Source organism: Corvus brachyrhynchos, unplaced genomic scaffold (genome assembly GCF_000691975.1).
Source record: "Corvus brachyrhynchos isolate BGI_N302 unplaced genomic scaffold, ASM69197v1 scaffold245, whole genome shotgun sequence".
In the NCBI taxonomy this organism is placed as follows: domain Eukaryota; kingdom Metazoa; phylum Chordata; class Aves; order Passeriformes; family Corvidae; genus Corvus; species Corvus brachyrhynchos.
In genome coordinates this window covers 2,129,686-2,152,962 of record NW_008238988.1, presented here as the reverse complement: position 1 = coordinate 2,152,962, position 23,277 = coordinate 2,129,686, and the positions used below count along the sequence as shown (strand labels likewise).

The following is a 23,277-nucleotide window of genomic DNA, read 5'->3' as shown; positions in this document are numbered from 1 at the left end:
CAGGAAAATGATAAGCACTGAAGAATGATTTTGGAAACCTAAGTAAGTAAGGATTTTTCCATAAAACCTGAATTCTTGGTATCCCATAAATCAATTTGCGTAATTATATGTTATTACATGTTATTATATATTTTGGAAAGAACCATCTCCTTACAAAGTTGCACATCTCTCCAGGGAACTGAAATTTAGGCAAAAATGATGCATGATATTGCTGGAGTTGAAATCTTTTTGGGGAATGTCTTCAGTATTAATGGAGACAGAGGGCTGTTCAAACACAGTTTCCTAAAACCAGTGTAATATGCAGTGCAAACAAGCACAAAAATTAATATTGAGTCAAAGCTAAATATTTGCTTTAAATTTTTCTGTGAGACTGATTCTAATTTTTTTTTAATTTTTATTTTTTTGTGGAGAGTATAGTGTCCATAAAGTCAGCATTTTAGTAGGATTTTCCCAAGCAGTTGTAGCATCTCTGTTGTGTGTCCCACTGATAAGAGTGTGTGCGTGGCACCTCGGAACTGTAGCTGGAGCTGTGTGAATGAGATGGGTGCTCATTCTTGTTCCTGAAAATATTTCTTCTGCTCATCCTAACAAGTTCCCAGCAGTTTAAATAACAGTTTCTCTACTTCTGCAACAAACTGTGGGCTAGGGAAATGCATGGCTGGCTGTGCTTCCCCTTCACTTACCCCAGAAGGCTGTTTTTTCTGGGCTGTGTCAGCATTCCTGGGAGTGGAGGTGCCAGCAGAAAGTGCTGCTGTACCTTAACCCTGCAGAGTCAGCCCAGCTCAGATACGTCCTCCCACCTTCAGCTGTGCAGGTGCTTCACCTCCGTTTGCAGCTTGGCTGTTTGGCTCCTCTTTAGGGTTCACCTTTCTGTTTTTCCAGTGTCTTAATGTTACTGCCTTAAAAGGACTGGTTGGTTGGTGGCAGCAGTGTTTTTTGGAAACCACGAGCGAATGTCTGGGTCAGGGGTGGTCTGCAGCCCTTGCTCTGGGAGCTCAGGTTGAAGGTTGGGTGTTTATTCCAGTGATGTGCTGTGTCTTACACTGGAGAAGAATCAAAGGGCTGACAGGGCACACCGTGTGTTACCCCTGAAGAAGGGGGCAGCCTGAGCTCGTCGTCCTGTGGTTGTACAGGAGGAGCAGAGAGGGTTTGGATGAGCAATCTTTATTCATTCCCCCAGGGAGCTCCATTTTCAAAATTCCCGTTCTGCACAGGTGATCAATACCCACGAGGTGTGAAGCTCCTCTTTGCTAATTTTAACCTTGAAATCTGTGGGAACAGCTGAGGGGGTGCCTTGTTATTTCTTTCTTTGTTTTTGTTTTCTAACTGAGGTTTCTGTGTGACAGCCTGACTCAAACTTCACGAATCCTTAGCTGTCATTTTAGCTGGTAAATAAAAAATACTAAAAGTAAGACCTTTATTAAAAATGTATCTCAAAAAATCTACTCACCAAAAAAATAAATGCTTTCTTTCAAGGACAGGCTGACTGACACTGGGATTGAATCTCTGATCCCTAAAATTATGTTCTGTATTTCTATCTCTATCTAATTTAGATTAAACGAGAAGAAGTCCTTAGGTAACAGCACTGAGAGTTTTCTATTTCCTGTGGTTTAAGGCCAAAAGGTGATTTATATAAGAAATCAGCATTTGCCTCAGCACTGATGGTATTTTGAGAGACTGAAACAATTTCACTGAGATAAAATATAATAGGGAGGAAATATCCATATAATTCTCGAAACAGATGCACATTGATCTTTTCAGAGAATTTAGTGTTAGTCCTGCTTCATTTATCTCACAAATTGGAACACTATTAACTGTATATATTTTTTTTTATATACTTCTGTTTCCTCTAGCAAGGTTGAGATTGTTCAGCACTTCTAGGAAAAAGAATAAATCAAGTTTCTTATTTTTTATGGAGTTCTGAATGCTGAGCAATTTGGGCACTGGATGCTTGATTTTTTTTTTTTTTTTTTTTTTTTTTTTTTTTTTTTTTTTTTTTTAAAATTAAAGGTGTGCATGAGCATACATACAGGTTCAAATATTATCAAATGTTGGCAGGATTAGTCAGGCAAAATCCCGAGAAGAATTTCTACCTCAAAAAAACCAATCTTCTAACATTTCCTTTCCTTTCTTTCAGGTGGATTTGGAGCCAGAAGGCAAAGTGTTTGTTGTCATAACTCTGACAGGAAGCTTCACAGAAGGTAAGGGAGTTACTTTGGCTTGTTTCCATTCAGAGCTGGACTCTGGTCTGTGTTCCTGCCATCAGTTCCAGAGCGGTGCAGACGTTTGGATTCTTCAGGGGCCCCATGCTGTGGTGTGCCTGAGATTTCTTGAGTGATGGGGGAGGTCTGCAAGGGGCTGTTGGTGACAGCTGGAGCTGTGTGTGCTCTCTGCTCTGATCTCAGACCTGGGGAGCCGGTTCATGCTCTCTCTCATTTATTTCCCTGAAGATGTCCTTCAGACAGATTGGTTTTGTCACTTGTGCTTTTCACCTGGGTGCCTTTTGAAGGGCAAGCTGAGGAGAAAGTGGAGCATATTTAAAATAGAACGTGTTTAAAACATCTGGATGATTTTTATTCCGTAATGGTTCCCATCTACTTCACGAGGATTTCTGTTTCCCAGGCTCACTTTGCACAGGAAACTTGCAAATTTTTAGTGTGACAGCTGCCCCAAAAAAGTATCTGGGCAGCTTTTTTTTTGGTAACTGTATTTTATAGTGTGATGGTTTTGATTTCCCTGTTGGTTATTGTCATACCAGTTATGAGCGTGGATGTGAGTGTGGATGTGAGCAACCCGGGAAATCTTTGTATTTGTAACTAGAGAGCAGGGAGAGTGGCAGGGTGTGCTGGGGAGGCCTGGAGAAGTTTCTTGCAGGGGTGAAAAGGACGTTAGAAATTGCCTTTAATTGCCTATGACAGAGGCACTGATGGAAAGAGAAGAAACTGGAGGGCTTTTACTGACTTACATCCCAGTTTGTATCCACGTGCAAGAGTGTCATGCTTGGCTATTTAAAGCAGGGTTGAGCAGGGATGGTGGGCATGAGCATAAATCCAGAGTGTGTTTCAGATCTGTGCTGGTGGCTGAGCATGCTGCTAACAAGGTCTCAGAGATGAGAAATGAAGAACTCAGATGTTTGTATAGCTACTGCTTTCTGAGGGAAATGGGAAATGTTGGAAATAATTCACTTTTCTTTCCTCTGTTGTTCTTGAGGATGTGTAGGCTTACAGAGCAGGAAGATCAAAGATGGCTCTTGGGTTTTTTCTTGTCTGGTCATTCCCATGTATGGTCACATTTAGAGTTTCCAAGAAAAGTCCTAATTCAGGGCAAGCCTGATTACCGATGCTGACTCTTCCCAGTCATTGGGTAAAAGAGGCATTCATGAGGAAGGGGTTTCCTTCTTATAAATAGTGAGCTCTCACTCATAACATCGTGTTTATTTGCTGAAAATGTGGAGGATCAGAATTGTATTTGAAATTTTAAAGTTTTTTTTGGAAAGAAGTCTGAGAATAATTCACCGCTTGAAAGCTCAAAAAGCGGCTTCCTACTTGTTCCTCTGATCTGGAGGGCAGCAACTGCTGCATCCTCCCTGCTCCCTGTGACTTTTTATGCCTAGCTAGTTGTTTTGTTTATGGGAATAGCCAAATTCACGGGGTCTCAGGCACCGTTGTCTACCTCCAGTAAAGTAAAAGTCCAAAAAGTGGGTAAAGAGAGGGAGGAAATAGGAGGGGGAAGAAGAAAAACTAGCAAAACCCGAAAAACTCCAACCAAACAGTAAAGGCTGGGTTTTTAGGCCCACCTGAGACTGTCCTGTTTCGTTGTCTTCAACTGCTTACCCAAAATAGGCAGTGCTGGTGGTGCTTGGACTTTACTTTTAGGAGTGGGGGGTTTTTGGTTTGATTGAAAGCTCTTCTGACCAAAATGGAAATTCGGTTCTGCTCACCTACAGCAGGGATGGGGGAGCAGGGTGTCACTCCTGTGAGTCTGCCAGAGGCATTTGAGGACTGATGAGGATGTGAGGGCACTATAGGAAACATACAGCCGGGAAGAGGTCAGTTCTTTGCAGGTTCCTGTATGGCTCTTGTGTCCATCAGTGCTACCCTGCTGTTCTGAGGCAGGGAGACCTACCTGTGTGATGTGTTAAAAATACATGTAGTTTTTCAGAAAAAGAAAGCAACAGAGCAATAGGAAGTGAGGGAGGTCTAGAGAAATTATACCTGCCTCTCTTTATTTTCTCTGCTTGGATATACTTGCTGGCTAAGCTGTATCTGATTATATTAACTCCCCTCATTCAGCTGACATTTCCTATGTAAAGCAACCAGTACAAAATTAAAATGAAAATCTCTTTACCTTGGGAGGAGATTACCTCTCACAGAAATCACAGAATGCTCTGAGTTAGAAGGGATCCACAAGGATCAGCCAAGTCCAAGTCCTGAGCTCCCCAAGGGTGACACATCCTTAGGTCCTGGTGGCCCTGGCACCCAGCTGGGGTGGAGGGAAGCATCTTCCCCAGCCAACTCCCTCACTGGCCCAAGAGCTGTTTCAGTCCAGGCTGTTTTATAAAGAAGGTGAGGACTAACTTCTGCCTGCTAGACTTCAGGCATTGCTTAGGGATTGATTTCCTGCCCCTTCTCAAATGAATTTATTTACTCTTTTCTGGGTTTTCTTTATTTCACCCTGCCTGATAATAGGATTTTTTTTCAAGTCATCAAAATTATGATTCCTTTTAAAAACTTCCTTATTCTTTTTACTCTGGAAATAAATATGATTTTTTTCCCCCCAAGGGTGTCTTTAGCATTTCTTACCTCTCTCTGTCTCTGTTTGTGTCTCCTTGCCTCTGCTCCCTTAAAAATAATGAATGTGCCTTCTCTGAGGTGTGTTTTTGCTGTGGATGTGCCCCATCCGTGGATGTGAGGCACATTGTCAGCTGAGGAGCTGGGAACAGGAGCAGGGTGCAGTGTGTGGGGCCACACCAAGCTCTGCCCAGCCCTGGGGACTGCAAGAGCTGTGGTTTGACAGAACCCAGAGAGTCCTGCTTCCCTCCTTCCGTGTGATCCTGTGTGTGTGCCCAGATCTTTGAGATAATCCACAGGATCTCAACTCTTGCAGGCCTTCTTTAAAGGGAAAAAATCTGCTTTATTGCTCTCTAAAATCTGTACTACTCTTGGGGTGCCCCAGAGGGTGTTGCTCAGCTGGTGACATGAATTCAGACCTGCTTGTTGCTTTTTCCCACTGAATACTGGTTTCAGCTGTGAAAAGGCAAATCGTGAGTCAACTCTTCTTGGGCAGGGTATGATTGATTTGAAATAAAAGCCTTGCAGTGAGTGTGGGTGAACCACTCTGTGGTTGGTGCTTCTGGACCCCTGTGAGAAGTTAGAAGAGATACCCAAGAGCTGGTGATGGTGTCTGGGCCAGGCTGTTTGGCTGCAGCAAGGTCAGGCTGGACACTGAGAGACCCCAGCTGTGTGTCTGGATGGATTGAACCTCTCTCCTTGCAGCACTGGAGTCCCAGAGCCAGCCCAGTCCCCTCTCTGCTTTGCCTGCAAGGTGTGCTGTGTGCCCTCAGTTTGCCACCTCTCTTTCTGTTTGCTCTATTTAATTCTGAGCAAAGCTAATTAAATTAATACAAATGAAGTAGTTGGCTGAATTAATGAATGAAGCAAACCCTGTAGAAAACAGAGTGCTTCTATTTTAGTGCTTTGAACTCTTGCAATTTGCCTTTTTTTAATTATTTTTTTTTTCACATTGTCACTCAAAGTGATAATTCTGGCATGAAGTTCAGTTTTAATTTTGTCGTTGTGAGGTAAGTAATGGTTGTTTCTTTTCTTTCAGTGTCAGTAAAGACAATGACAAATTCGAGTTCTGGGCAAGAAATAGAACAACGAGAATATCGAAAAGCCAAGTGAGTTGGTAGAGCAGATATAGCACCCAGTGTTAAATATTTCATGTTGGTAGGGTTTGCAGCAGCAAGGAGTCATAGAATCATATTGGAAGGGACCTTAAGGATCATCTAGTTCCACTCCCCCCCCAAGGGGGGAAGCTGAACCTGCTTACCTATGGATAACCTAAGAAGCAGGTTCAGGAAGCCTAAACCTGCTTCTAGGCCAGGAAATGTTTCTCTGTTTTGCAGCTGGCACATCAGAATGGTTTGTTCTCAAACATCAAGACTCTTGGTCTTTTGCTGTCATTTTTCTTAGAATACATTTTTCTAACAAAAACAAAGTGTTTTTTAAGAAATAACATTTTCTGAGACAGGTGCCACAAAAGCTCTGCAGTGCTGCATAGGTATTGTGCTAAGGAGATCCTTGCTCTGCACTATTATGTAGCTTCTCAGCCCCATAAAATTTCTATTGACAGATCTGTTTTCAGGCTCTTGCATAACAGGGAGGAAGAAGAGTTTTACCAGTCCTCTGTAAACTGCAGTAATGACTGCTTTCAGCCCATCTTTTGTAGATAAGGGAATAAATACTGGAAACTAGGAACCAGGAATAAAAAAATGCCCTGTTCTCATCTCCTGTTTCGTTGGGCCACTCTTCTCTTTTGGTTTACTGGCTCAAGAAGAGTTTTAAAGCTTGTAGTAGGCACCACCTAAAAAACCTCCTGGTCTAAACAGGCCATATCAGTGCAGAGTAAGATAAAGTAAGTTCTGCTGTCTTTGGTTCACAGTCTGAGGACATGGAAGTCTTTAATGTCTAGTCCAAAGTCTTATGTGGCAGAGACCAGCAGGAGACATGTATTTCTACACTCTTGTATATTTTTCCAGTGTTTGCACTTTTTCCAGTGCTTTATGCTTGTCACACCTGTGTGCTGTAGGCAAGGGATTTCCAGATCCACTCCGTGTTGGTTCAGCTCTGCATTTTCAGATGGAGATAGGTCAGAACAGTTTTGAGTCCCATGGGGGAGAAAATATGCCCTAAGTGTGCCCTGAGAAGATTGAGCTCTTGCAGGGACCAGGAGTGTAATCCACAGATGCTGTGCATCTCTGTGTGGCAGGCAGGTGAACTTCAGTGGATCCCCACCCTTGCTGAAAGATGTCAGTCAGGTGAAAAAATGAATGTCAGGTTTAAAAACAGAAGGTTTCCAGAGGCTGATCTTGAAGTCCTGAGCAGGTGTTGCTCTCCTGGAGGTCACACTCTACCCCAACAGATGTTTATCAGCCAAGCCAGTGGGAGCAAGGGCAGCTCTCTATTTGTCCTGAAGCCTCCAGGAGTTTATTTTTTTCGTATTTCAAAGTGAAACTTTCAAAATGTATACATTGCATTTCATGTGTAAATACTGAGGAGAGAACCCAAGTATTCTTGCACCCTGGTACTCTGATATCTCACATATGCCTCTCTTCCATGCAAAAAAAAAAAAAAAAAAAAAAAAAAAGACAAGGCAAGTTTGGTAAATTCTGAATTTTCACAGGGAAAAAGGATTTCAACAGGAAGGCAAACAAACAAAGCTGTTTATTCCTGCTAGCAGGAAGAGCCAGACCCTGGGAAATGATTTGCTTGGTGTTTATAGAGGGACTGTAATGCAGAGCCAGGAGGAGAACAGCACCCCAGCCTGCTACATACCCACAAGGCTACTTTTATTTCTCAGAAAATGATGCATAGGAGCCCCACAGCTATTGCAGTGTGTCTGATGCCAAGAGGTTTTTGTCAGTAATTTGTGACTTGCCAAGATCTGCCAACTGCAGAGATATTCAGGGACTGTAAAAACGCAACAAGCAGCAGTGTCAGGGTTAACTTCGCTTCCTCAGTGGACTGTGTTTTGTCTGGGCTCTGAAACCTAGAGATAAATATGCAAGCTTGCAATCAGCCCTGGGATTTCAGTGTTCCTGGCTGTAATGAGGAACAGAGGTTTCTTTGCTTTATTTTAATGTGATTCCTGGAAGAGGTGACAGTAGCTCCCGGAGGAGCTTAAACCTGCTTGGGCTTGGAGGACAGGGCTGTGCTGGAGCCGGTGTTTGGGCTGCAGTGGGGCAGGATGATGAGTGTGGGATGGAAGGAGATGAACATGAAGCTGTAGGAGGTGAGTGCTGGGATCCAGGGGTGCTGGCACAGCCCTGATTGCTGCACTCTGATGGCTGTTTCATGGCCATCCCTCTCTGGACCCAGTGTGGTTGAGGACACCTGGATGATACCCTGGACTGGGATGAAGGGGGTTGCCCTGTACACTAGCACACCTCATGGCTGTGCCTGAATTTCTCTAGACCACAGTTTGTGAGGTGCCTGGCTGATGAAATAGGCAAATGGCTGTCCAAAACCCCCAGTGCTTTACCAAGGGTCACTCTGTAAATCTGTACCAGAAACTGGAGGGAAAAAAATAGCAACAAAACCATGCTGTTTGTTTTGTTATGTATATAATTATAAATACATATAACTTCAGCTCCACCAACTATCAAATTAGACTGTACCCCATTTTATATCCAAGTCTCTCAACTCTGGTTGCTGGAGGAGACTCCTGATTTAGGTGGTACCACTGCAGTCAAGGATTTTCCTTGTGTCTGGGTGCCTGGCAGCCCAGTCTGTCCGGCATCCAGAAGTCCGTATCACCTGGAGGGAACCAGATGCTGTTGTGCCACAGTGTTTAATTACCTGAATTTACCTGGGAGTTATTCAGGCATCTTTAGTGCTTCTGGGGAGACCCAAGGTTCCCTCTGGCTCTGCAGACATGAGGAGGACCAGCAGCATCAGTCTGCTGCATGGTGAGGGCGTTGTGCAGTTCCGTCCTGCACCTCACTGGAGGAGGGCAGTGTGTCCCAAATAGCAAAGGGCAGAACAGGGTCTTCAGCATTAGGTGAGCTGGCATGGAGCTGGTAGGAAGAAGAGCTCATCTTCTAGTTGTGCTTTAGGAGATGAATGCTCACACTTTCAATTTATACATCCCTGTTTTAGGTTGTTCCAGACCATGCACAGCATAAAATAATGAGTTTCCTGCTCTTCAGTGCCAGCTGTTTTTGTTTCCTGGAGTGTTTCAGCAGCAGTGATTCTGTTTGTTTTCCAGAATGAAATGCTGAATCAAAATAGAGCTTAGAGCAAAGAGATCCTGACGTTGCTTGGCCAGGGTGACCTCAAGCTTGGCAGAGGCAAGAGAGGGAGGGATGAAAGCTTCTGCTGTCCCTGTCTGCTGTCTTTGGGGAAAATCTGCTCATTTGTGATGTGGGATAAGCTGCATGCCATCACCATGGCTTGGAGTGCTATGGACACCACCTGCACTGAGCAGGTTCCCGCCTTGGTGGCTGCTGCTCCTGGCACTGCCAGCACTGCTCGTGGTTGCAGATAAGAGAATGAGGCAGTTTCATAATTGAGGGTAAATCTGTCTGTCTGAAAAGGATGCTCCTGGGTTTCCCTGGGGCTGCCTTGAGTGGGGCCAGTTCTGCACCAGCTGTCTGGACTGGGAAATTGGAGCAGGGCTGTGATTGGTTTTTGAGCCAGAATTCTCCCTGACTGAGCTCAGCCCTGCCCTGGGTGCTGCAGGGGGCAGGAGTGGGAGCCCCAGCAGTGGTGTAGAGGAGGGAGGAAGGCAGGAGGTCTGGCTGAGCAGGTGTCCTGCTCTCCTTGCCCCATCTGCTGAGACAAGGGGCAAGGGCACTGAGTGGTGGAAACAATGGAAAAGTTGTTTTGAGAAGAAATGGAGCCATAAGGGTCTGCAAGGACAGAGATGAGGAGTATAAGGAGAGATAGAAGGAGACTGGTCGGGGGAGTGGTGGTGGATGGGTGTAGGCAGGAGTTGTCAGGAAGAAATAGCTTAAAGAGGCCCAAAAGGTTAAAGGAGGTGGGAGGAGGAGAAAATGGACAGAGGGATTGTAGAGGAGCTGCAGGGGACAAGGAAAGGCTGCAGCAGCATAGCTGTGACCATCAAAGCCTGTTTCTTGCTAGAATCTGGAACTGTTTCTAATCCCAGAATCTCAGCTCTTTTCTGCCGTCTAGCTGCCAGACCTGTTGAGCATGTCGCTAGCACAGATCCACACAGCAGAGCACAATCCTTTCCTGGGAAGTGTGTGTTCGTTCCTGTGTTAGTTCTCTCCTCTCCCCCGGAGCTGTGCACTCAAAACCGCAGCCTTGCTGCTGAGCCAGGACCGGGAAGACTGCTCCAGCTCCAGCAGATGAACTTGCTTCCAGTGATAGTTTCCTTTGTTTATAAAATGTAGGAAATTGCCTTAAAGCCAGAAACCTTTTCATTTGAAGGATGTCACTAGACAATCAAACTCCCGAAAGTCAGCCAGTGCTGAATTTTTGTGTCTAAAACGTGTCTTTCCTATAGTTCACAGTACAAACTTGCAGGTCACACTTGCAGGTCAGCAAGGATGAAGGCAGAAAAATGTTTCTTGTCCAGCTTGCCCAGCTCAGAGTTCTTAGGTAGTGAGGGGGGAATCCAGGGCCTCAGTTTAGTCCTACACCTGTTTTTACTTGCATTGACTCTGGGTTCTGTATTTCACTTGTGAATGGGAGGTGAAATGGGCAAAACAAATCTTTCAGGGAAAGGGTCCAGTGCTGCATCCTGAAGGGCTGATGACAACTTGCACGTGAGGACCATGGCAGAGAAATCCCTGTGTCCCGTGTTCTGGCTGGAAAATGGCAGTGTGGAAGGGAGTGCTGGAAGGAAGGCAGGGTGCTGTGTGTGGGGAGGACTGCTTAAACCTGTGCAAGGGCTCTTGTGACCATCAAACCACAGGCTGGCTTTCATCTCCTGTCATTTGAGCCTAAATAAATTCCCTCTCGGATAATTTCTTCCCCATTAAAGGCCTGGGAAAAAAGACAAAGAGAGTTACAGGTTTTAGGTGTCTCTCACAGGCTGTTGGAGAAAGTGATTTTCTTCTTTCTCACCCACCTCTGCTTGTTTGTAAATTGAGAGGAGTGGGATGGGAGAGGCCACAGGGAGGCAGGATATGACTTACTGCTACTGCTCTTAGACCTGCTGGAAAGGGCCACCCATTTGGGAGAAAGAAATTGAGGGGTGTCACATTATGGAGCTGCTGAAACCAGTCTGCCCAAGCAGGTGGTAGAGTCCCCATCCCGAGAAGTGCTCAAGAAATAACTGGATGTGGTACTCTGTGCCATGGTTTAGTTGACAATGTGTTTGGTCAAAGGTTGGACTCGAGGATGTTGGAGGTCTTTTCCAACCTTTATGATTCTATGATCCTGAGCCAAGGTAAGCAACACCCTCTCCATGTGGCAGCCAGCATTTTTAAAGCTGTATTTGTCTGAATTTGGGACATCTGCTTTTGATATCCCAGAGATGTATTTCAGAAATGGAGAAATATGTATTGCAGGGTGAAAACCACATTTGGGAGGAGATGGGGAAGGGGGAGAGATCAGGTCTGGCTGTGTTAGCTGCTGGGAAGCTGTTGGGGACAGCTGCATTTCCTGAAGGTGCCACTCCTGGCCTGCAACCCTTAGGAAATCCCTTTGGGAAATCACAATAATCCCCTGGCACTGGGAGGGGAAGAGCACTCATGGTCCCTGCCATCTGCAGAAGTTTCAGGATGGATTGTGCAATCCCCAGCCTGAGCAGTGAGTATTTCCTTGCTGCATTGCCTAGGTGGGGATGTGTTGATGAGAAGAGGTGCTGCTTCTTGGCAGAGCTCTTCCCAATGAGCTGGGAATACAAGAGGCTGAATTTATTTTTCTTGACAGATGCTTTGCTGCGGCAGTGTCTTACTCAGCCCATGGTGTGTGGGAACCTGCGTGGGAGAGCAATATGGTAAACAACCTGCTTTTTAAGGCTGTTGCAATTAGAGGGCTCGTTAGCAAGCTGCCACTTGGAGAGCTCAAAAGTTCCAGGGTCAGCTGTGTGATCAGAGCTGAGTTTGCTGCCAGACCAGCAGCTGTGGGGTGACCAGTCTACCAGGAGGATCCAGGTGTTGCAGGGTGGTGATTCAGGTGTTGGTCATCCTGCCTGGTGAGGCCCAGTGCACCTCCAGGGTCTGGGGAAAAGCTGAGGCATCTCATGGCAGCAGCTGGAGGCCCCAGTGGGAGAAAAAGGGGAATGTTTAATTTGTCCTGTTGTATTAGCTTTCCCAGTTACCTTGTTCCTGACTAGATTCCAGTTGTGCTTTGGGATACAGTTTGCTTTCTTGTGGAGAGGTGCAGTGCCCTTGGTGAGGAAGGCTTGAGATGTCGTTCTAGGGATGGCTGCTGTGTTGAGGAATGTGGTTACTATTTGTGGAGATGCTGCAAAACTTTGGGACGCTATGGACACAAGCTGCTTGTTATTCCCATTTCAGCTGGATTTTGGTTCATCCTGATTTGTGTGTCTTTGTGTTCCATAAAGACTATTCTCCTGCTCCTCCTTTCTTTAAGATTGATGTTAAACCTGTGTCTCCAGAAAATGACAGTGCCTGAACATAAAGGTGTGAGTTTTAAGCAGATTTAGTTGATTGCCCGACCTTGTATGGACACCCTTGTTTCAATACCAAAGCAACCGACTTCCCCATGCCCCAAAAGGGGGATGTCCCCAGAGCATCCACTTTAAAAATAGCTTTAAACTGCACTTGGTTAAAAATAGGTTTGACTTGGATCTCGTGCTTCCCTGTGTGGGCAGGACCTCCTCAGAGCGAGTTGTGATCCCTGCTATGGAACCACCCACGAGCATGTGAGCTGCTGATGGTTGTGACACGCAGGAGTCCCGAGGGAGGGTTCAGGATCTCCCTGCTTCCAATTCTGCTTTTCTCGAGGATTTTGCACAAGTGGTGGGAGCTTTGACTTACAAATGCTGTCACTTTGTTACTGCTACTTCTGCTCTGCAGCCAGCGGGGTTTGAGACCTTCTAAACCAGAGGGCTTCTGGTGCATGAATTAATCATGGCAAAGATCAAAGTTGCTTTGTTAGTTTTATTTTCCTGTTTTTAATGAATAATGTATTTAAATGGTTTCCTTCCCTAGTAAATCACATCTCAACGTTTTTCTCTTGAGTTTAGTAAGTGGGAAGGACTAACAGGAGGTTTTACAATGGAAATTCGCTTGCCTAAGCACAAGGAAATAGTAATGATTGTAACAGTGAGGGGAGGAGGGAGAGGAATCAGTTTGTTAAGGCTCTAATGAGCCATGCAGTAAGAAGTGTTTTGGGGTTTGGTTTTTTAATTTTTTTGCCTGTTTTTATGTAGGTCAGTGTGACAGGAGTGGGTTATGGAGCAATTGAATGCTGGTAGGTCCGAAATGGCAGGGAGGGGGCTCCATTGTGAGGAGGGAACAGGGGGGCTGAGGTGGCTTTTTGACTGTACTTCTGCTGGAAGACCATGTTCATCTACAGCCAGAGGGAAGCACCTGTCTGGAATATGACCAGACTAATTTATCTTGCTTTCTGAAACTGTGTCCTGCTGGGTAAGGGACAGATACGAGGTGGCATTCCGGTCACAGTGCCAGTCTGGGGCTCTGATGGCCTCAGTTCAGTGCTCAGGTTTCTCCTGTCTCTCTCAAATCCCTCTTCTAATTTTTAAATAAAATCCTTCTCTCCTGGAATCTCCTCTCTGTGCAAGCTGAGACAGTTCTTTGCCATTGTTGCCCAAGTTTGGTCTCTCTGGCAAACAGATACATCCTGAGGTTTTGCAAATGAATGCACAAACTTGCAGAGATGGAATGGTAAGGTTACTCACTATAAAAATGAGTAGAAAGGCTTTTCCATTCCCATTTTTCAGCCTTGTGCAACATGCTGTGGTGTCTTGCTTTAGAGATGTCAACATCCACAAGCAAATGTCTAAAAACAACTTTTCCTAGGGAAAAAAAAAAACTTTTCCAAGAAAATTCATGGAAGAGCAGATGTGGAAAAGCTGCTCTGTGCATGTCTGAAAACCTCTGTGGCAGTTGGGGTTAAAGTTCTATGCAGAATAACCTGTATGGAGTTCATAACTGGTCGGGAGACTTGAAGAGGCAGCAGAATACTTGTTTTAGAGGTTCTCAAGCTGCCTTCTTCCTGCTCTCTCATGTTCTCACAGAATTTATGCAAACAGATAAAAAGCAGCTGCCTCAGCCCCAGCACTAGGCTGTACCCTTGGCTTTGCAGCCATCTCCCCTCCTGCAGGTGTGGATGCTCCCAGCAGCCCCACACTGGTCACTCCAGCTCTGCAGAGCTGTCCTGCTGCCCTTGGCACTGCTGTAGCCAAGAGACTGAAGAAAACTGAGCCCCTCAAAAGGTGCTTTTCTGTGTTACCTACTGGTACCACCAGAGCTCTGGCATCATTGTGTAATTCTAGAAAGAAGCCTGTGGTGGGCTTTTGTAGCAATAGCTGAACACTGTCATGCTCACCAGTATTGTTGGGTGAACTTCATTGATCCTGTTCTCACTGCTGCCACACTGAAACATCATCCTTCAGCTTCAGTCCTCAGATGCTGTTAATCACTGAGAGCTGAGATGAATTTATGTCCTAGATCTGGCAAGAAAACAAGGAAGATGGATCTGCCCTTCTTCAGCACTTGGACGAGAAACAGAGGCCTCACCTCCAGTGCACAGTTGTGTCTGATGTGATGCAGGGATGATTACATGTTTGCATTTCCAAGACTGCTGATAGTGCTGTTTCACACTCATGAGCGGAAAAAGTGTTTTTTAGATTCAGAGCATCGTTGTTCCTTCTTACTCTTTTGGACAATATTGACAGGCTGGCATCTTAAAAGATGAGCTGCCCATTAGCATGACTCTCTGTGAAGTTCTGGAAGACAGCATAGTGCTGCCAGCCCTAGCCCTAGCTGGCTCTTTCTCTGATCTTCAAATCTTTATCCAGTTTCAGGGCAAAGCAGCAGCTGGATCAAACATAAGTCCCAGTCTGTGTTTGATGTGCCACGTGTTTGCTTTGCAAGGAGCCTCTCCTGGGATCGGAACCAGAGTGCAGAGACCAGATCGTGCACAGACTGGCAAAAGCAACAGAAGGAGCAACTTCTGCTGGGAGAGAAACTCCGTGTGGTTAATGTGATCTTTGTGGAGGTGGCTGTTTTCCACCTGGCTGATTTGTGCATCCAGCTTAATGTTTGAGGGGAACTGAAGAAAAGCTTTGTAATAGGAAAGATTAGGCTTCTACTCTGCAGCACTGTATTAGGGAAGCAGAACAGGAAGAAAGGAAGAAATCCTTCTCCCTTTTCAGAGTCAGGCTGTCAGCTTCTTCTTCAATGGTGTGTTGTGTTTGTAACATTTTAATTAGCAAGGCTTCCCATGGTTTTGACCATCCACAGGATTATGGTGATAAAACTTCTGCTTAAAAGATGGAAACCCTTAGTAAGGGATTTTTGTCATAACTGACATGTTTTCCAGCCAGGGAAGTAAACATCTTGGTTTAGCCTCAGTTTACATTTAGTAGATGTGAGGAAGCCCACTGTTAGGTAAATATTGAGAGAACACCTACATACTGATGCCTGGAGGGGGTGGGGGGCTGAATTCATTAACTTGACCTGATTTATGTATTCTTTTCCTAAAACATCCACTACTACTCACTGTTAGGGCATGGGGTAGATGATCATTTAGCATGATCTGAGATTGTTTTTCAGTGCTGCAGTGCTTGCAGGAGGTGAGGGGTCTCTCAATCCACTGTCTTGATTTTTACAGTCCAGTAAGCTCAGTGGTTGTGTCTCAGTTCAAGGGGAGCTTGCTTGCAGTGCTCCCAGGGAATGATAAGTGTATACTGCTCCTGGTACTGACAAAAAAAGGCTTAATTAAGTTTTTACCTATTAACAGTATTGATTTAAGGCTTTTTACTTTTCTTTTTTGAATATCTTTATTTCTTCCAAAGAAAAATGCCACTGGTGCATATAGGAGTGTAACACTACTAGGAATTGTCATTTGTGAGGAGGTACCTGGCTGACCTTTGCTGTGCTGCTGTTACAGCAGGGGTCGATAGCACAACAGTGAGATTGATTTCCAATAGATGAGACCTGACAAGCTTTAACTACTTGAGTCAAATAGTTCCAAGCACACCACTTCATCCTGCAGCTCTTCCTCTTGTTTTCCTGCTGTAGTTATGCCACCACTGCAAGAGATATACCTGACATAACCCCCTGGAATACAAATTGGGGCGGGGGGGAAAGGGGAGATCTCTGCCCAGGAAGAGCAGGATCAGGTAAGCTCAGGGGGCAGGTGGGATGGTGTTGAAGGCTGCTGAGTGGGTGAGGATGTGCTGGTGCTTGCACATGTCCTCAGATGACTTGGTGGGTTATTTATTCTCTTCTCCTGCTGCATGTATAATTTCCACTGCTATGAACACGTGTTTGGCGGGAGTGGAGAGGAGGGAAAGGGGAAGAGGCTTTTTAGTGTTGAACTTTGTAGTTAAGTTTTGCACATAGGCAGACACAGTAAATACCCCATAGTTACAGATGTCAGAGTTTAGCCACGGATGTGGAAACTCCCTTCACTGAGCAATTACTTGTCTGCTTTTATAGCAGTATTTGGACATTTGAACCATTCATGGTGGTTGTTGCTTTACCAGAGATTAGAGGCTTTTAAAAGCCTGAGTCTGTTTAATGGTCTAGAATGGCTTTGTTTTGTAAAATGCTCTCTGTGCCCAGAAAGAAAATATACGTCCTATAGGAAACTGGCCAGAATGAAAAACATGAGCTTGGAAAATGTCTCTGATGGCTTATATCCTCTGACACCAAAGATGGGAGGCATGAGAGGCTGCTGCATTGCCACCCTGTCACAGAATCACAGACTGGTTTGGGTTGGAAGGGACCTTAAAGATCACCTCATCCAACCCCCTGCCATGGTCAGGGACACCTTCCACCAGACCAGGTTGCTCCAAGCCCCATCCAGCATGGCCTTGAACACTTCTAGGGATGGAGCAGCCACAGCTTCTCTGGGCAACCTGTTCCAGGGTGTCCCCACCCTCACAGGGAAGAATTTCTTCCGAATAACTCATCTAAACCTATTCTCTTTCATTTTGGATCTGTTTCCCCTTGTCCTGTCGCTACATACCCTTGTAAACAGTCCCTCTTCAGATTTGTGGTAGTCTCCCTTCAGGTACTGGAAGGCTGCAATGAGGTCACCCCAGAGCCTCCTCTCCTCCAGGCTGAACAATCCCAAATCTCTTGGCCTTTCCATTAGCAGACTTCAGCGCTGTGTTGATGGATGATTTCTGCCCACAGCCTCTCCCCCAGTGGCACTGGGACATGTTGAACAGATGGGATGGGTGTGAGCTGAGGAACTGCCGTCCTGGTGGTTGGGAGGAAGGAGGTTTTGGCAGCCATGTGTTCCACCATTTCAAAATCACTTGTTGGAGGGCTGAACTTGCCAGCTCCGTGGTGTGGTGTGTGGGATGCATGAGCACCCAAGCCCTGAGACAGGGGGATTTATTCTGTGGGATGTGATGGTATGTGTAGATGCACCAGATCATGTGGAGGATGGTCTCCTGCAGCTACAGCTGGGCTCAGGGTATGGCTGAGGTTGTGCTGGGCTCTCCCTCTCCTTTTCACTTGAGCCAGCACCAGGAAATGGGAAGACTAGTGCCCAAAAGAGTTGATGGCATATGGAAAGTAATCCAGGCCTTCCTGAAACCTGCTTAGTAACACTCAGCTTTGTTGTAATGTAAATTGAGGTGAACACAAGCGTGGATGAGGATCACCTGAAAGATGTGCAGTATCAGCAGAACCTTAGTGGGGTCTGGCAGCCAAGTAGTGTGAGAAAATGTGAGATTTGAGGAGTGCTTTAAATATGAGTTAGCTTTTAGTAAAGAAAAAACCCCAACTTGTGGCATGTGCTTTAATGAGAGGTGCGTCTGCAAGATAGAGCTGTTGTGCTGTGGGATGTTGATGTCTGGAAAATGGGATGGAGGCTAAGTACAGCTCAGGGGAGAAGGCTTCAGGTTGGCCCTGGATGTGATCCACCAGTGCAGGCAGCATGGAGACTTCCTCTGTTGCCCAAAAAAAACCCACAAGTGCCTGTAATTTTTCGGGTTTTGTGAACTGTTTCAAAATTGCAGTCTGTCTGAAGCTGGGCAAACCACAGGGATGCACAGCAGTGTCCCATTGGTGGCTTTGTAGGCTGTTGTCAAGTGTTCTCTATTCCTGGTGCCAAGGATTGGTTTCCTCTTGCCATGTGTGGTCTGCACTGCATGGGAGAGCACCAGGGAGGTGATTACCCCATGCTGGTCCTTGACGGGAACCGTGACACAACCAGAAGCTGCAGGAGCTAAATTGGGAACATACTCTTTTAAACCTTGCTAAATGGGGGCTTAAAGGGCATCAGCTGTTGGGCTTCTAATGGAGCAGCTGGCATGGAGCAAGCTGGTAACTGGATTGCTTCCTTAGGTGAGTTACTTATGTGCTCACCACCCACTCAAACCCTGTGCTTCCCTTTCCGTGCCTCAGAAATGCTCCTCTACATTCTGAACACCAATACAGGACACTTTGGCACTTGAGGTATTTGGCCCTGATCCAGGAAAAAACACTTAATTGTTTGCTTAAACCTAGATCAAAGAGATGCTCTCTTGAATTTGAAGTTGGGCACATTCTGTAATACTATAAGGAATTTTTTTTTTTTATTCTCACATGAAGTTGCAGGAGGCTCAGGCTCAGCAAAGCAACTGGCTCTTGATCTTCCTTCTTGAGGACCTTTTGGTTGACCTCTTGAGCTTCTTCTCAATCTTGTTTCCTGTGGTAGATAACAAGGCAGTTGAACTTGTGCAGTGATGGTTGAACGTTTGAAAGGAATATTAAACCTCCGCAAATCAGATCTCACTTCTGGAGATCAAAATGACATCTTGTGTGTGGGAAAGAGGCAAATTATCTCCCAGCTGCAGAGTTCCTCCATCTTGCTGTCATGTGTTTCTGGTTGCCCACTGACAGAGGCAGGATGCTGAATTAGGTGGACCAATGTTCTGATTCAGTCTGGCAATTCCTGTGATCCCTGAGTCCTGTTGACCTCAGTGGGAATTAAACACATGTTTAAGCACTTCCCTACAAAGGCAGGCTCTTCTGCACCAGTCTCTGTCCAGCTGCTTGGAGCTCTGCACCAAAGAAGGAAGGTTTCTGTTAAGTGCTTGGATCAGTCTTACCACATCCTTTTTCTTGTTGTGTGTAAATGGGAAAATCCTAATTTATCGCATGCAATTCCATTTAAAAAATAAATGCAGGCTGTCCTAAAGTCAAGCTGTGCTCTGTGTCACAGTGACGCTGTCGGGTAGGAGGTTTCCATCAGTGCCTGTGGAAGGGACACATGCACGGATGTCTGGGAGAACACAGCAGAAAAAAACCCCTTCAGCTTTATGGCTGGCTTTGCTTCTAAACCTGTAGCAAGAGTACCAAGAGGAATACATCCTGTGGCTCACAACCCCTTGAAGTGGCTGGGCTCAGTACTGACAGGATGGTTTCCCTTATCTTGACTCCTACAAAGAGGACCGGGAAATACTCCTGTGATGTGGGATTCCTACATTTCAGGCCTTGATCAGGTTGACAGCTTTTCCTCTATTTCCACCACCCCCCTCCCCCCAGTGGTTAATCAGCAAAGCCAGTTGAAAGCAGGGAATTGCTCTGCCCCCTTTTTGTGGGAAGATAAGTGGGATGGTGACAGCTGTGTTTGGGTCCAGCTGCCAGTCCAGCGCTCCGGGAGTTTACAGACCTATCCCTTCCTGTGGCATTATATCCATGCAGAGGGCTTGGCAAGAGCTGGCTTTTGTCTTACATTCAGTCCATGCTCAAAACAAGAGTCCTGAATACAGAACATTGGTGCACAGTCACCTCTGGCAGACTCCACTGCGTCCCCCCCACCAAATGCCCTTGTTTTCAGGGCCTTTACTTTGCAAAGTAACTAACTTGAAAACCGAAAATTTCATTTCTTTCTTCTGAGGCAAGTGTGCCCCAGATGATGCTTTGATCTGGGAAAGCTCAGCTGAGTCTGACCAGGTTTGTCTGAGGATCCCAGAGACCAGCTGGCTGGAATATGCAATTTGGATGGCTGCTGCCAAATGTGAATGGCTTTCTTGATCTAGAGCTCAGTTCTGCCTTTTAAGACACTTGTTTTGTGTAAGTTGAGCTTTGCTAGGAAATTGTTATATGGCTGAACTAAACTCAGTAAAAAGATTAAATTATATTGGTAGGTAATTGAATTGTGATATTAAATTGCACCAGAGGAGGTTTAGACTGGGCATTAGGAAGCATTTCTCTAACAAGATGTGGTTCAGACATTGGAACAGGCTTCCTAGACAGGTGGTCAATGCCCCCAGCCTGTCATGTTTAAGAAGCATTTGAACAATGCTCTTAAAATATATTAACTTTTGGTCCATTCTGAAGTGGTCAGACTGTTGGACTAGACAATTATGTTAGGTCCCTTTCAACTGAAATAGTCTACTCTGTTCTAAAATTAAATTAAATTTTGGGACAAGTCAGATTTGAATGCCAGCAGTTCCTGGGTCCCTGCTTTCCAGAACTATCAAATATTATCTAACCTTTGGAAAATGAACCCTTTAAAGAAAGCTGAATGTGGCACATATCAAAAAACTGATCATCATTGAAAAAGTAGCCTATATTTTTTTTAACCAGTACAGGAAGTATTGGAAGTATGTGAAAATGCTGCTAATAGTGATAAAGAAATGTAGCATGAGAATACCAAAGGTGGATGAACACTGTTCACAAAGCAAGGCACTGCTTTCACTCAGCAACGTGGTGCTAGTCAGTTGGTTACATGTAGTCGTGTTTTTCAGGAGTTATTGTCCAAAAAGCTGTGAGTTATGACAACTCATTAGCCTTGAGCTTCTGGTCCATTTACAGCTCGTGAGTTAATAGTTTAATGGCATGTCTCAACATGGGAAGGTGTGAGAGGAAGGGGAAAATTTTTCTAGATGAAAAATGTAATTTTGAGCTAAAGGGGACATTGCAATTAAGTTCTGTACCTGTCCCAGATGCCGTCCTCGTTCTAGACCACGGTCCCCTGACTTCTAAACCAGGGGTGTAATTGTGATTTTGAAAGCGTTTTATCCTAGAATCATAGAATGGTTTGTATTGCAAGAGACCTTAAATATCGTCTAATTCCGATCTCCTGCCATGGACAGGGACACCTTCCACTAGACCAGCTTGCTCCGAGCCCCATCCAACCTGGCCTGGAGCACTTCCAGGAATGGGGCATCCACAGCTTCTCTGGGCAACCTGTGCCAGGGCCTCACCACCCTCACAGTCATTAATTTCTTTAAAATATCCAATCTAAACCTACTATCTTTCACGGGGAAGCCATTCCCCCTTGTCCTGTCACTCCATGGCCTTGTCAAAAGTCCCTCTCCAGCTCTCTTGCAACCCCCTTCAGGCACTGGAAGGGGCTCTAAGGTGTCTCCAGAGCCATCTCTTCTCCAGGCTGAATAGTCCCAGCTCTCCCAGCCTGTCTCCACAGCAGAGGGGCTCCAGCCCTGGCATCATCTCCATGGCTATCTCTGGCCACGTCCTCCTTAGGTTGGGGGCCCAAACCGAATGCCATAGCAAAACCAGGAGTGATAATTGTGTGTGATGATCCTAATGTTTCGTTGTCCTTTTTTCTCCTTCTCCCCCCTGCACAGGGACTCTGCAGAGGGATCGGATCTTTAAGAACCTCACTCGGAAGCGCCAGCGGGCGATGCGAAGGCGGGTGCACCAGGTGAACGGGCACAAGTTCATGGCCACCTACCTGCGACAGCCCACGTACTGCTCTCACTGCAGGGAGTTCATCTGGTAAGAACAGCTCAAACACCCTGTCACAGAGCTCCCCAGTCTTCTGTGTTCTGGGGACAAGGCACCCCCAGTCCTGAATCAGTCACTTAGGTCTTTACCCAGGGCCTCCGATGTGATGCCTCTTGGCCAGTCAGGTTTGGCAGGTTACGTTTATGCTGCAAACTGGAGTCTGCTGCAGAGAAGCCAGAGGTGATATGTATCTTGGGTGCTGGAAGCAAACTGAGTTGGTGTGGGGATGGGGCAGTGTCCCTCCCTTGTAACCACAGATGTTATTTCAAGGGAGAAAAAAGTAACGAGGCAACCTGAAGAAAGATCCCACTCACTGCAGTGGAGCATTGAGATTACACTGAGAAAAAACCAGTTGCTTGAAAGTTTAGAGAAAATTCCTGACAACAGAAAAGCCATCAGAGAGGTGTGAGGTGATGCACGTGGAGGAGTGGGCAGAGCAGGGAGAAAACATAGATATGTCTCAAAAGAACATGGAGTGGGAGAGATAATAAGAGGGTGTGGGCTGTTGGGATCAGTCTAATGTGTGTGGTGTGTGTTGTAATGAAGTTGAGGTATTTGAGAAATGAGAGTGAGGGGGAATATGGGGAATACAAGGCATATTGACAGCCTGCCCTGTGAGCCATGGCCTGTCCAGTGCTTTCCTGTGCCCTCACACCCCTGTGCTGGGTTGCACCACTACTGCTGGGCAGCTCTACCATGGGATCTGATAATTTGGGATCCTCCTGCATTTTGGCTCTGTCTTCTGTAATCAATCTGCAAGATGACTTGTCTTTCTGCCATTAAATTGTGTCTGTGTTTTCTCTTGGCCAGGGGCGTGTTTGGGAAGCAGGGATACCAGTGCCAAGGTAAGGTGCTCCTTTCCTGCATGGTGTGTGTGTGTGGGGGGGAGATGTGCTGTTCTGGGAGTGCTTTCCTGGTCTGCTGGGATATCCTGCAGCTGTGAGCTGCTCTGGAGTCACCACTCCTCTTCCTCCCCAGGCAGCCAGGCCTGTGCTTTTGAGCCTCTGTCAGGTTTGTGTGGCTGCAGGAGCAGCCTCTGACATTTCTGCCCAAACAGGTTGTTCGGTTGCTGTTTCATCCTGTGCAAGTCCACTGAGTTGCTGGCTACATGCAACACCCAGCCAGGCTTGAGGCACCTAGGGTCCCTTCAGGACAGTGCCCAGCTGGTATTGGGACACAAAGTGACCTGCTGGAATGGCCACCCTCTCCCTTTCTCTCCCTATGAAGTTCAACAAAGTAGAATTAGGGAGTTTGTGACTTTGTGGGCTGGCACAGCACTTCTGCCTGAGCACATGGTTTGGCTGACTGGCTGTAGAGATGCCTGTGGTGCTTGTTTGCATTTAATTATTGTTCTGCCTTTCCCCTTTATTTTTTCCTTTCCCTTTTTCCCAGAATTACCTGCTTCATGGTCATTCCATATAGCCTAACACAGCCTGTTCCTGTTCAGTGTAATAGGGCACTGGTGTCCTCCTGTGAAAGAAAGCTGCGTGTGAACAAAAACCACTCTTCCCTGGATAATTATTTCAGCAGCATTTTTTGAGTAGTTTGAGAAGCTACACTGTTTTTTCTGTGCCCATCACCCATATTTGATATAGGCAGCTGTTCTCTAGGCTGTGTGAATGATCCAGTGCAGAATTTCTGTTGCAGTAGGTTGAAGATACATCTCCAGATCTGTT

General features: G+C 45.9%; 1 protein-coding gene across 1 annotated transcript in view; it reads left to right on the top strand.

Moving 5' to 3' along the window:
• PRKCH (protein kinase C eta) overlaps positions 1–23,277 on the top strand; it is a gene marked incomplete at its 5' end in the record, with an annotated part of 115,743 nt that overhangs the window by 24,822 nt on the left and 67,644 nt on the right. Inside the window, 3 exons of the mRNA XM_017738792.1 lie at positions 2,138–2,201; positions 21,442–21,592; positions 22,412–22,446. Of these exons, the coding sequence (XP_017594281.1) occupies positions 2,138–2,201; positions 21,442–21,592; positions 22,412–22,446 (250 nt within the window). The remainder of the gene's footprint in view (positions 1–2,137; positions 2,202–21,441; positions 21,593–22,411; positions 22,447–23,277) is intronic.